Raw genomic sequence first — 13176 nt, forward strand, 5'->3', positions numbered from 1 at the left:
TAACATCAACAATGGTAATAATTAACATCTTATAGTGTTTTTCCCGCATCAATCACAAGTTTCAGTGATTTTTTTAGATCGTCGAAAGGCTCCTTCCGCTTATCATGGGAAAATTGTATTCTCGGAATATTTGTTTTCATAACGGATTACACGCTGTATATTTTACTAGGGTGTGCATTCATAAAAGCTCATTGCTTACAATTGACTAGACATCAATTTTAGGGTCGTACATGTAACATTTTACAAATGCACGTACATACGCCACAGCTACTGTAATAAAGATTGAACATTTGAATTCGTGTTTCGCCATTTGCAGTTCTTCATTTTACCGTTCATATGCATCCTAATAAAGAGATGAAGAATGAAAATATTTTCACTTCCAGTTATTTTAAATCTATTCAAATTAAGTCAATTATGCATAATCATTGATGACAACAACGATGAAGATAGTGTTGCAGATGCATACATGTATATACTTGTACACTGAAGATAACTGTAAAATTGCATTGCGACGAATTTTTTACGTTTATTTGTAAAACTGGTGTAAGAGAAATATGAGTTATTGATCACATTTCACATCAAGCAAACTCTTCAATTTTTACTAAGTTTAGCAAATTAATTATTTCACACAATATTATATAAGTGTAAGATAATTCATTCAACGTAATTCTATTAAGAAAGCAATAATTGCAACACATCTAAAACTTTGATTATGAAATACATCCAGTACATATATTTATCTATGAATTGTACTGTCACAGTGTACATTTTTGCATGGGGCACAGGTAAGTTGGGTTTAAAGTTAATCTCCCTCCCAAGGAGGTGTTAATTACAGGTGAACTCCGCCCGTGGCCAGCTACTGCGGGGTCGACACAAGGGTAAACACCAGTCGTGACCTATATACCTGTACAAGTTAAAATACCCCCGTGTGCGCGGTCATGCTGGGAATAGAAAAGATTCCAGTTACAGATAACAACCAACACATGTGATGAAGGTGCCCGTGACTGTCCATGTTTTTATTGATATAAGCTTAAAACGTTACTGTATATCCGTGCCTGATTTGACCACGCATACGTTACAGTATAGTTGTAAAGGCTGGTACAATTGTAAACGTACCCCTGCACAGTTCTAATTTCTCTACACATGTTCTACATGTAGTTAGTATGTATACATCTGTACATTGCAAACATTTTACATCATTTTATTCAATTTCATTATAGATACAAGTACTAATTAATTGCGTTTCAAAAAATATGTACATGTAAATGCAAATCTCACCTATTTCCCCGTGTTCAAAGTTCGTCATATCAATGGTTTTAAAAGTTCACGAATTTATTTACAAATCTTCCTGAGTTTTTTTTTTTTTTTGCGTTCTTCGTCCATTGATAATATTTAACATAACAAGAAGAATATTATGCAGGGTGTCTGTAATAACATTTTTATATTTTCATTATCTGTTTTAGCACATTTTCATTTTGTGGAATCTTTCAGTTGTCGTGGATTCTTTGTAAAATACATGTAATGCTTTTGACATTAATATTCTGTAAGACAGTTTCGTTAATATTTGAATTGCATTTCGCAGAAATCATAATAACTACAAACATATATATGATATATGTTTCTGATAATAATAATAAAAAAAGTGATAATCTACATGAAGTTTTGAAATGTCATTTAAATACGAGTATTTCAGAACGTTTTCACAAGATAGGAGTGTACGTCATATATGCGATCTTGTTACTGTACTGATTTTATTTCAACCACATATTTCAGATATAAAATGTGTGAACACGTAAATATCATATCCGGATCGTCCTCAAAGCATCCCACCGGTATTTGGTTCTATTTTTAGTGGCTAACGTTAGCAGAAGTGGGTCCTGCTAACGATTAACGCAAAACGATTTCTAACGCAAACGATTGTAAACGGTAAACGATTGCTAACGGAAATAACGCAAACGCAAACAAAACGCAAATTTGGGGAACGTTTAAACGGTTCATAGCTCTAGTTGTTATTATGATCAGGTAAACATTGTCGTTGAATTATGAAATAAAACTAAGTATGTTGTAAAATTCTGACTTTGTGATTATTATTTCACACATTTCTTGTGAGTTTACCTGTTCTGAAGGACTAATTCAGGAGGTAGATATTTCATCAGAGTCCTTGTCATTAGCAGGTAATAATACCTGGCGATAATATACAAAGGTATGAAGGTGTCGTTGTCACACAGGTGTAAGTTTGAGAGAATATTTTGGAAACGATCTTTAGACATTTTATCTCCGAAAAATGGAGTAAAAATAACGTTCTCAGTTGCCCAGTAAGTATCGGTTTTATGGACAATCCCATCGCTATAACAAGACCAAATCAAAGTACTGAAAGTACTAAATGGCTCGGTCTCGATATTAGGAGGAATATATTTCTAAGGTCAATACTACTGTAGTTTTGTACAATTAGAAATAAATTTGGCTGGTGTTCCTTCCAGTTTGGACTTTTGAGGATTCCTTGGACACCAAGGTGTAAAATAAGAGACCCATACTAAAATGGAAGCCCATTCTAATATTTCCTATGATGTTATATGTCAAATGATTTTATAACGCCTTTAGCATTTTCCTTGTTAATTTGATGTTAATGAAAATATCCATTCTTAATGACTATTGTCATCAAGTTCCTGGGACCACAGTATCAGTTAACAAGTATTGTTGTGCAGCAGAGAAAGACAAGAGGCATACTTTTCTATGCCAAAATGTCTTAAATATAGAATATGTCTGTCCTCTAGAAGACTTATCAATATCACCATGTGATTTTTTAATAAATTGGTCAATTGGTATACTTTTAACAAGTTTTGTAATTATTCTTTTGTAAACCAGCAAGTTGATTGATATACATTGTATCCGAACTTCAATTCAAACCGGATAACTTGTAAGCTCACCATAGACCATGAAATTGTTTGTACACTTTCTTAACTTAAGGATCGTTTTACAAAATTACAAATGAATTTTTCTACAACATTTTTTATTTTCAAATCCCCATACCTCTGATGAGTATAATAAAACTGTCATTACAAGTGAATCAAATATTTTCAGTTTAAGATGAACAGGAAGAGATACATTTCTTTATTTCTTATAAACAGCAAACACCGATTTAATTGTTTGTTCAGCAGGTTTTTTCCCTTTCTTTAAAAACGCTACCATTAACATTATTTTCTGTACCTTGATATGTAAACAATTCTTATAAATCTAATTCTGTATTTCATAACATCAACTGGTGTTGTTGTACCTTTTATCTTTCTGATATTAAGTTCTAATTTCCATGTTATGCAATATTGTTAAAATTCATGTAACACTTGTTGTAGACCATCAGATATCATAACAGTGTTATTGGCAAATAATATGATAAAAAGTTTGGGATACATTCCAATATCATATACCGTAAAAACTGGTATAATTTTGCGCAGGTAATTTTTAGGGCTGAAAATGCTTAAAAAATCTACTATCAGTATATTTTGCGCATCAACAAAATGGGGAAAACAATGTCCAGGGAGTCCCAAAACCGATGTATGAAGGTGACAATTTCAATGCAAAATGTTCCCCATAAATGCTTGACAACTTGCACAAAAAGTGTTGTATTTAGAAGAAATAACATATGAAAACCGCATTGTGTTTGTTTTCTTTTATTGGCCACCGTAACCTGAAACTGAAATATCTAGCAGATGTCCAAAACATCGGCGGTCTGGTCCGCCGTACTCCGTGCACATGTCAATGTTTTCAGATATTACATAATGAATAGTAATCAGGAATATTTGAAAAAAGTAAAATATATTTACTTAAATTGGCACAATAAGTAATTAGTGTGTTTGAGATCATTAACAATCAACAGCAATCAGCTAGCGGATACGTAGTTTAGCTTGCAACAATCAAAGTGTGCATAATTTATCAAGATTTGTAAGACAAATATTCTTTTCCACCAGGTAAGATTCTAAGTCATAAAGGTAAATTGAAAATAGGAAGGAAGATAAAATAACCAGATAAATATTTGTAGCGGGATCAGACTGGGTTGATTATCGGTGATCAGGAAGCTCAGTCGGAAGAGCTATATTTTCTTCTCTCCTGTTACAGAATTGGCACCCAACTAAATAACCAACGGTTGTGGTGTTTGAAAGGGTCTCGTATGTATTCAAAAAAGGAGTGAGGAGTGTAGCGGGACTGGACTGGGTCGATTATCGATGACCAGGTAGTTCAGTCGGTAGAGCACTCAGCTAGTGTTCGGAGAGTCCCGGAATCGAATCCCGGTCTTGCCGCTACATTTTCTCCTCTCCTGTTACATACGGTACCATATTGTGCATGTAGATACAATGTATTCAAGGTAAATCAACAATGTTCGCTGATCTTGCAGAATTGCCTTACAGTGTTATAATGAATACAGTAAATGTATGTCTCATTGGTGTGATTGATTTAAAGGCAGTTCATGTGGTGACCGAAAAAAAGGTAAAATCAACACTTTCAGAGTGATCAGGGAACATTGATAGTCAAGGCGGGGAAAACATAAGACGACCTGTGTTATACAAATAATGTTTAATTGATTTTCATTAAATTGTTTCGGAGGTGATGATTAGTGTGTTATGAACGATGAGCTTAATATGTTTTTGACAAAAAATATAAACAGCTAATGTCATATTGTGTTTTAAATTTAAATAATCTTTTATTTATTCATTTCATTTCATTTCAAGCATGTACATGTCATAGAATATAAACAAATATCAGGTATATGCTTAAATCATATTACAGTTAAATTCACAATAAGGAATTTGAAGATGATGATAGTAATTATTTTCGGATTGAAAATGATTACAATATTAAGCTTCCACAGTTGAAAAATACTTCTTTTTGTTCACACAATTCTTCTCCTAGACTGTTGAAATGATACATGCATGCTGACATTCTGTAAAACATAAGGAAACAATAAATGTATTAACAGAGTAATTACTGAAAAGGCTAATATCATATAATTAAACATTTAATCATAAATAGCAATACCAGCATAGAGGAAATATTATTGAAGTTAATTCACGCAGTTCTTCAGTCCTCCTGTTCTTACATGTAAGAGTTTTGTCCTTCATAAATTGATTGTAATATACAGTCTATAGCAGTTGTTATAAAATGTGCACAAAGAAGTATAAATACACACGTATGCATGGGTACAGTGGTAAATTAATAAGTTATACAGAAAATTATGGTGCTGATCATGAAAAGCGTAAAGTCTATTTTGTTGAGTAAAAATTTAAAAAACTAACATGATGTAATCGCACTAAAAACAGTGATCATGTAGGCTTTTGTGCGATTGCATTTGTAAGGCTGTGCCAGGTGGTAGAGATTAGTTCCGCTCGAGTGATCACACAATGCAAGTGAGAGTCGGGAATATGTTTATGTAAGTTTTAATTGCTAATCTCTTATGCTTGTTGGTAAAATATAACTCAGGATAATTGCTAAACAATAACAGTTTTCTCTACATTTGTTACAGATTGAAACAGCTTTTTAAGTGCCGTTTTACGGAAGAATTATGAAGAAGAAATCGGCATTTTCGTCGATCTAGAAGTCCAAAAAATATCACTTCGAGTTATATGAACATTCCATATATGATTTATGTCATTTGGCCAAAAATTTATACTTAGTATTACCTAGTTTAATGAATATGCTGTATGTATATGATCAGAACGTCAAGCTCCTGTGGTGAAAATAACTAAAATGTTTTAAAAGTATGGTTTAGTGGTAATCTCTGAACGTGCTTTAATATAGATATATTCTGATATTTATACATGTGCTTATAAAATTATCGATAATAATGGATGTGGTAAATATTCATACCTTATTAACTGCCGTTAGTTTTAAGATACGCCACCTTGGACATTTACAAAATGTTCACCGTCTGTCACGTGCTACTTTATCAGTAGTCCAAGTTTGTCCAAAATTTTGTTAGAGTTGTCTTTCTTCCATTGTGGATTTACACGTACATGTGGCATAACGCAGCCGTGATAAACAAATCTCCATATCGTCATGAAATATATTTGCTCCCGAACTAATATGATTCAAAGTGCAAAAAGCATTATTGTAACAATTTTAATGTTTGAGGTGAAATATATATTTCATTTTTTCCGTTGCGGGATAATTGTCACTAGTAGGGACTAAACGCGTGGGGCGAAGCGAAGCATTTTCGGGACGAAACGTCTTCATGTATTGAAAACAACATTTTCGGGACGAAAAGTCTAGATACATTGTACACAATTCAAGTGAAAATTTTCCAACCTAAGATCATTTGGATGATGTATATGGTAAGGATATGAAAGCAGTAATCTGCTATTCCTATTTCAACATTACAGATACGCTTATTTCAGTAACTTTCATATTCAAAATTTGCTATTTAAAATTCCCGGTAAAATCAAAGTTGTTGAATACACTGCCGCTAGGAGCGCTAGTATCTGCGAGCAAGTTCTTAGCCAATCATATTGAGGAAATTGACTGTAAGAGAATTTTGCAACCACGATCACAATGGCGAGGTGACCCTCGCCAAAAATACTTTCATCTTCTCGAGTGACACCTGTTTCCACTCGAAGATACGCTAGTGATTTCCTTGACGACCTTGATATTTTGCGGTCGGCATATAAATCTGTTGGACAACAATATTTAAAAAATCGTCATTTAGAAATAAGTGGAAAAATCTTTAGGTTCCTGATTTTCCATATTAATAATAAGTTTTGATTCCCTTGTAAACGGGACACAAAAAGGTGGCCCCGATGATTTCATCCAACCCTCCGCTTTGTCCGAGTTGTCTTCGTCGTCATTCTCGGGCGAGAAATCATCCATATCAATGTGAGCAATTACTGCTCCATTCCTAACAATATACTCGGGCCCAAAACCTTTGAATTCAGTTTAACTGTCACTATTTTCATTGAAGATATTTTCAATATTATCGTCTTCGTCACTGTCCCAGTCTGAGTCAAAAGCGGCCGCCATGATGGAATTTACGAATTGTTTACGTTTGCTGTCGGGGCCTGTTCAACATAGCATATCATAGTACTCCCGCCGAGAGTATCAGTACATACACGCTGTTATGCTAGTTTGGGGCCTAAACAACCAATCAGAATCATTTTTATTTATAAACACGTGGATGGGAAATACCTAAGAGCCGTGTGAAAAAGGTTGTCAACAGAACGACATTTGCGGTGACCAACATTACGAGACCGATACTAGCGGAACGACATTTGCGGTGACAAGCGCTTAAAGGGTTAAATAGTATCAAGTATTACCTGTGTTAAAGTTCCTGTTTTATCAGAGAAGATGTACTCAATCTGACCCAGCTCTTCGTTAAGAGTTGTAGTCCTAGCCCGGGCAGGTGTGTCTACTTTTTTATAGTACATCTTTACGTCCCAATTGATCCAGAAGCTATTGGCCAGACGGAATATCTCTACACTGTTATACAAATACAAAAACAGGGTTAATACACATATACCATTCTATTTACAAGTGATCATATTTCATTTTGAAAAATATTGAAGCTATGTATAACCAAGTCTTTACTTTCAGTTTTGGAAAATACTCTCCGATTAAATGTATAGGCCTTATATGGACTGGTGTCAAAATTGATACTAAAATTCTGGTACTAATATCAGGTTGACTAATTAGTTAACAACAGTTGATTTCCTTTAATCTATGTTTAGGTATGAATAATTTGATACATCATATAACGATTTCCATAAACACACTTCTAGATTTCCTATAGACTCACCTGACATATAATGAGATGGGCACAACAGTGTTAAAGATGATGATATAGGAAAAGAACACAAGCATAGATATAACAGTGGCGCCCTCCGCGACCGTTCCATCCTTAGAAGGCGTGCCTGGAACAAATGTCTCCCACGGGAGATAAGCCTGGAAATGTTGGCCAGTGTATGTCTCCCATATACCACAGGCTATCGTCATGGCTAGGCACAAGGACAGTAAAAATATGAATATCTGAAAAATTAAACAGATTATCAAATTATTTTTCTTCAAAAGGAGGTGTTGCATATAGCCACGATAAATTTTTTATTTTTGAATTTAGATTAGTTAATTGCATTAATACACATATGTTTATAATACTTAGAACCCGATTGGACCATTATTATGACTACAGCGCCCCCTACATTAACATTGGTAAATTTAATGTCCATTGGGCCTTTTACCTGGCATAAGTCATAGTAAAAACAATTAAATCACATTTTTCTTGTGATTAAAAATACCACATAAAATTGCCTTTTTAACGACATAACACACTTGGCTGTATCCAATATCATTTGATCACAAATCGAACGTAAATATCAATTTTGACAGAAAATACGACTTTTTGAAGTTTTCAATTTTTCGTTCGAGCACCAGAATAAGTAAGGCACTACTCGAGTACCCTAAAATTTTGATGTTTAAAATTATATTCAGGTTATCATCGTTTCACCATAAACAGCTCAAGTTGATGAATCATTGGATATGCCACGTTTTTTTAGGTTTATTTCGTCTACCCCCTGTTTAACCATGATATCAAAGTACTGAGAGTACACTGTCTAATATTACCGACTTTACTGTTAGATTAGAATGTGATGATGAGGTGCGTATTTCGACCAAACCCTGAAATTATCATCATAAACTCATGTTTAGATAATATTTTTCAGAAATTCTACTTATCCGTTTTGAAACAGTGGGACACATAAAACTGACAGTTATGATTTAACATAATACACAATGCCATGTTGCATTCCAGAAACTGTATAAGCATTAAGGTTATAATAAGACAGTATGTGTCCTTTGCCCATTGTTATTTAAAGGGAACCATCAATGTTGCCATCGTCTCAGGTAGGGCGTTAGAATTGCATCTGCTATACCCATTGCATGATCGTAAAAGGCGACGAAATAGAAGAAAAATGATGTCAACTTTGGCTGACATGACGTCATCTCATTGTTTTTTCAATTGTGATGTCACAGCTATGTAAGATAGATTTATCTTACATAGCTGTCTTTCATGGGACAACTCTATCTTACATGGCTAGCTATGTGAGAAAACCCTGTCAGATATGGGAGATAACCCTGTCAGATATGGGAGATAACCCGGTCTTGTATAAGAAAAATAAATAAGAATTCCTTGTACTTACACCTATAATGAGAATGTTTAGTAGCCGGTCTATGTGGGTCCTTTTGAAGATAGACTTTCCACTGTTCATCATCAGCTTTGAGTCTTGACCAGCAAATATCACCAAACCATAGCACCACTGCGTGTTTCTAAGGACACAGCCACGAAGTAACATTTTATCATTATCCAATGAATATGTCTTACCATTCCACTTCATTGTGCCTTCATATTTACTTAGTTTGTTATTAGGAGCTTCACATACAATCTCCGCTACAAGTAGAAAACAATTCATATTAAGGTTTGAAAAAATATCACATATTAATTAAGGGTTTACAGGTAATATTTCAGATTCAAATGAAGCTAGTAAATATGATTTTTTTTTCATACACAATGTTTTCGTTGTAAAAGCATTGGGATTCAATCATTTAAGTATTGTAGATATACATTTTATGGAAGTCTTTGCCGTACGAAAGAAAAAAGAACTTTATGGGGAAAGAAATATATACATATAATATATAAAATAAAAAACAAAAAAACATACCATTAAAATCTGTTAACTTTTTAATATCATTCTCTAACTCAGCAGTTTCTGGCAGGGCTTGTCTCACTTTGAGATTTGTCTCACTGTTATAAAAAATATCAAATTATATGAACTTGTTAAAACACAAAATATCAAATCACTTAGTCATCCAGTTATAGAGAAAATGATTTAAAGATTTTAGACTATCTTAACCCTGTGACCTTGAATGAAGGTCAAGGTCATTTATTTGACCAAATGTTGTAGCCTTTTATCCCAGCATGCTACAGGCCTAATTAATATCAGGTCTCTAGGCCTACAAGTTATTAAAATATCTGAATATTGAATAATTAGAAACCTTCATTATTATTTCCATGAGGTTACCATGGTAAAGCCTAAGTATCATCATCACTAGAGAAGATTTCATTATTTTAACAGTATAAGAAAACTTACCCGTCAAGTTCAGCAGTCTCTATGTAACATAAACTATGAGGTTCACTCGTAGACAGAAGAAGGAGGTCCGCCTAGCAACAAAATCAAACCAGGAATATTTATATGTGTCAAACATTATGTTTTTTTCAATTGCAACATGAACTATCAGGCTTACTCGTAGAAAGAAGTGAGGTAGCTGCCTAGCAACAAAATCAAACCACAATCATTTATAAATGTTAATATATTATTGTTAAATAATTGATACACATCGGTGAAATATTTAATTGTCCTTTGACCATCATCGATTTAAGTAGTTTGATCATTTAAGTTTTACATACTGCCACAAATTGATTGTTTTCCATCTTGATGATATCCCCAACAACAACTTTGTGCCAGCGTTCCTCCACCAGTTTACCGTCGCGAAGTACAAAGGACAGACGATTGTTAACCTGTCCATCACTACGATGTCGTCTCTGTAACCAACATTTCACAAAATACTTTCTTTTTTCAACAATAGAGTTTGAATGCATACAGTTAATTCACTTTTCATCATATCAAACTTTATTCAATGAAACTTTCATTATTTTTATTGTTAATTTTAAAAATGAATTCAAAACTGGCTCATTTTCCAAATGTTTAAATTAGTGAAAAAGCGTTACATGACAAAATTAACAATATTGTCAAATATGAACTTTAATCTGGTTATTAACAAGCTAGTTCAATACTTTTCATACCAGTAAATTTGTGATGTCATAGAAAACATAGAATTTGTTTGCCTTGCCTAGATTGTGTATAGAGAGAATGCAGAAGCCTGGCAGACAGACAATGAGATAGGCCAATACAATACAGATGTTAGTGTACAGAGCATGCAGCATCACAAGTGAATCATACATAGAGTACATAGCAAACCCCTACAACAACTTTCAATTGTTTCCCCTCAACATCATAATTCAGTAAGTATCTGAGAAGTTAACAATATTTAAGCTTTAACACTGAAATAAAACGTTGATCCTTGACATTTCTTTGTTGCGCAGTCTGCCTAGACCTCCCTGGAATTTACACACAGACAAGCACGTGACAAAAGCAATATGTAATCAAAGCAGTCTGACAAAATAATATCAAAAGCTCTATAAAACATATCTATTCCTTCAAAGACAACAATATCTGTTTCATCACCCCCAAGACTACCTGCATGCAAGACCTTTCAATTATCTATTTTGTCATTTCTCTGTTAAAACTCTTGTGAGATTTATTAGACTATGGTTTCATGCCCTCTCTCAAAATCTTTACAATGATTTTATGCCCTTAGTTAGCATTTATAGCACATGCCATTGGTTAGTTTACAACACATGCTCTCACATGATTTATACATGCCGGATCAGTCGTGCCTTTTAAAAGATTTCAGCCAAGTCTATCGTTTCTCCCTGATAGATTATTGATATCTGATCGGAGCATGCACAAATCAATCAAATTTATCATTCAAAGTCAATAATCTCAGATACATTTGTACCTTACAACATTTGGTATCTAAACAAGATATCCAAAACAAGAGGCTTAAATGGTACTCAATGAATTATATCTGTCTTATTTAGCTTTAGTAGTCTAGAAATAGGAATACCATATTTTTTTAACCTCTAGCAAGATCAATCCAAACAAGAGGCCCAGAGGGCCTGTATCGCTTACCTGGTTTGTAATGCCAAGTAATGTTCTGAATACAGGATCATTGTTTCTTTCCTGAGGGAATTTAAAGATTTACCTTGAAATTCCCTGTTAGCCCCATTTTTTCTGCTCCAAGGGGTCAAAGCCAAAATTTCTTAAACTTGATCTGTTCCCCTTTCCCCAAGGATGTTTCTGGCCAAATTTGGTAAGAATCTATGCAGAACTCTATGACTAGTAACGATTTAAAGGATTTACCTCATTTCCCCTATTGGGCTCTGCCCCTCCTGCCCCTGGGAGGTCAGAGCCAAAATTTATACAAACTCTGTTTCCCTTCACCCAAGGATGTTTTGGCCAAATTTGGTTAGAATCCATGCAGAACTCTATGACTAGTAGCGACTTAAAGACTTACATCATAAGCTCACCGGCCCTATTGATATCCTAGGTAAGACCATAGCAAAGAATACTATTTACAAACCAATGAAACAACCATGATATTGTTAATATCTTTTTATCATTTAAGAAAAGTTGCATGATTGTAATTTGAGTCAAACCTACAATAACCCTAATTTTGAGTTTGGACATCATCAACTTCAATCACATATCATATTTATCATCATATCATTCAACCATAAAATACAATGACCTTGACCTATGATATAGTATGATTATAACCTCTTTGAATGACAATGACCCTGACCTTCAGTAGAACCACCACATACTACAATTTACCTTTAACATCTGATGCAGAAAACCTTTAAATTTAATTCTAATGTCATCCTAAAACCATCACTTAGAAAAATAACCTTGAGAATTTATCCTCCCCTTATCTATGTTTTGGTAGCAGCTGATCATGACTATTTCAGTATACCAGTAACAACTTAAATGACAATATTTCAATGAAGATATAGAACCTAAATCAGCCCATCTACAATCTCATGTAGATTTAAATATTTACAATCTCATGTAAAGTTAAACATCTACAATCTCATGTAAAGTAAAACATCTGCAATCTCATGTATAGTTAAACATCTACAATCTCATGTAAAGTTAAACATCTACAATCTCATGTAAAGTTAAACATCTACAATTTCATGAAGAGTTAAACATCTACAATCTCATGTAAAGTAAAACATCTGCAATCTCATGTATAGTTAAACATCTACAATCTCATGTATAGTTAAACATCTACAATCTCATGTAGATTTAAATATTTACAACCTCATGTAAAGTAAAACATCTACAATCTCATGTATAGTTAAACATCTACAATTTCATGTAGAGTTAAACATCTACAATCTCATGTAAAGTTAAACATCTACAATCTCATGTAGAGTTAAACATCTACAATCTCATGTAAAGTTAAACATCTACAATCTCATGTAAAGTAAAACATCTACAATTTCATGTAGAGTTAAAC

General features: G+C 33.6%; 1 protein-coding gene across 1 annotated transcript in view; it reads right to left on the reverse strand.

The window, feature by feature from the left end:
- The window catches only part of LOC138332618 (phospholipid-transporting ATPase ID-like), a 92541-nt gene that overhangs the window by 24388 nt on the left and 54977 nt on the right, over window positions 1-13176 (reverse strand). Inside the window, exons 8-13 of the mRNA XM_069280619.1 lie at window positions 10439-10573; window positions 10122-10192; window positions 9693-9775; window positions 9174-9421; window positions 7778-8007; window positions 7284-7461 (exon numbers count right to left, since the gene is read on the reverse strand). Coding sequence (XP_069136720.1) covers window positions 7284-7461; window positions 7778-8007; window positions 9174-9421; window positions 9693-9775; window positions 10122-10192; window positions 10439-10573 — 945 coding nt within the window. The remainder of the gene's footprint in view (window positions 1-7283; window positions 7462-7777; window positions 8008-9173; window positions 9422-9692; window positions 9776-10121; window positions 10193-10438; window positions 10574-13176) is intronic.

Source organism: Argopecten irradians, chromosome 10 (assembly GCF_041381155.1).
Source record: "Argopecten irradians isolate NY chromosome 10, Ai_NY, whole genome shotgun sequence".
In the NCBI taxonomy this organism is placed as follows: domain Eukaryota; kingdom Metazoa; phylum Mollusca; class Bivalvia; order Pectinida; family Pectinidae; genus Argopecten; species Argopecten irradians.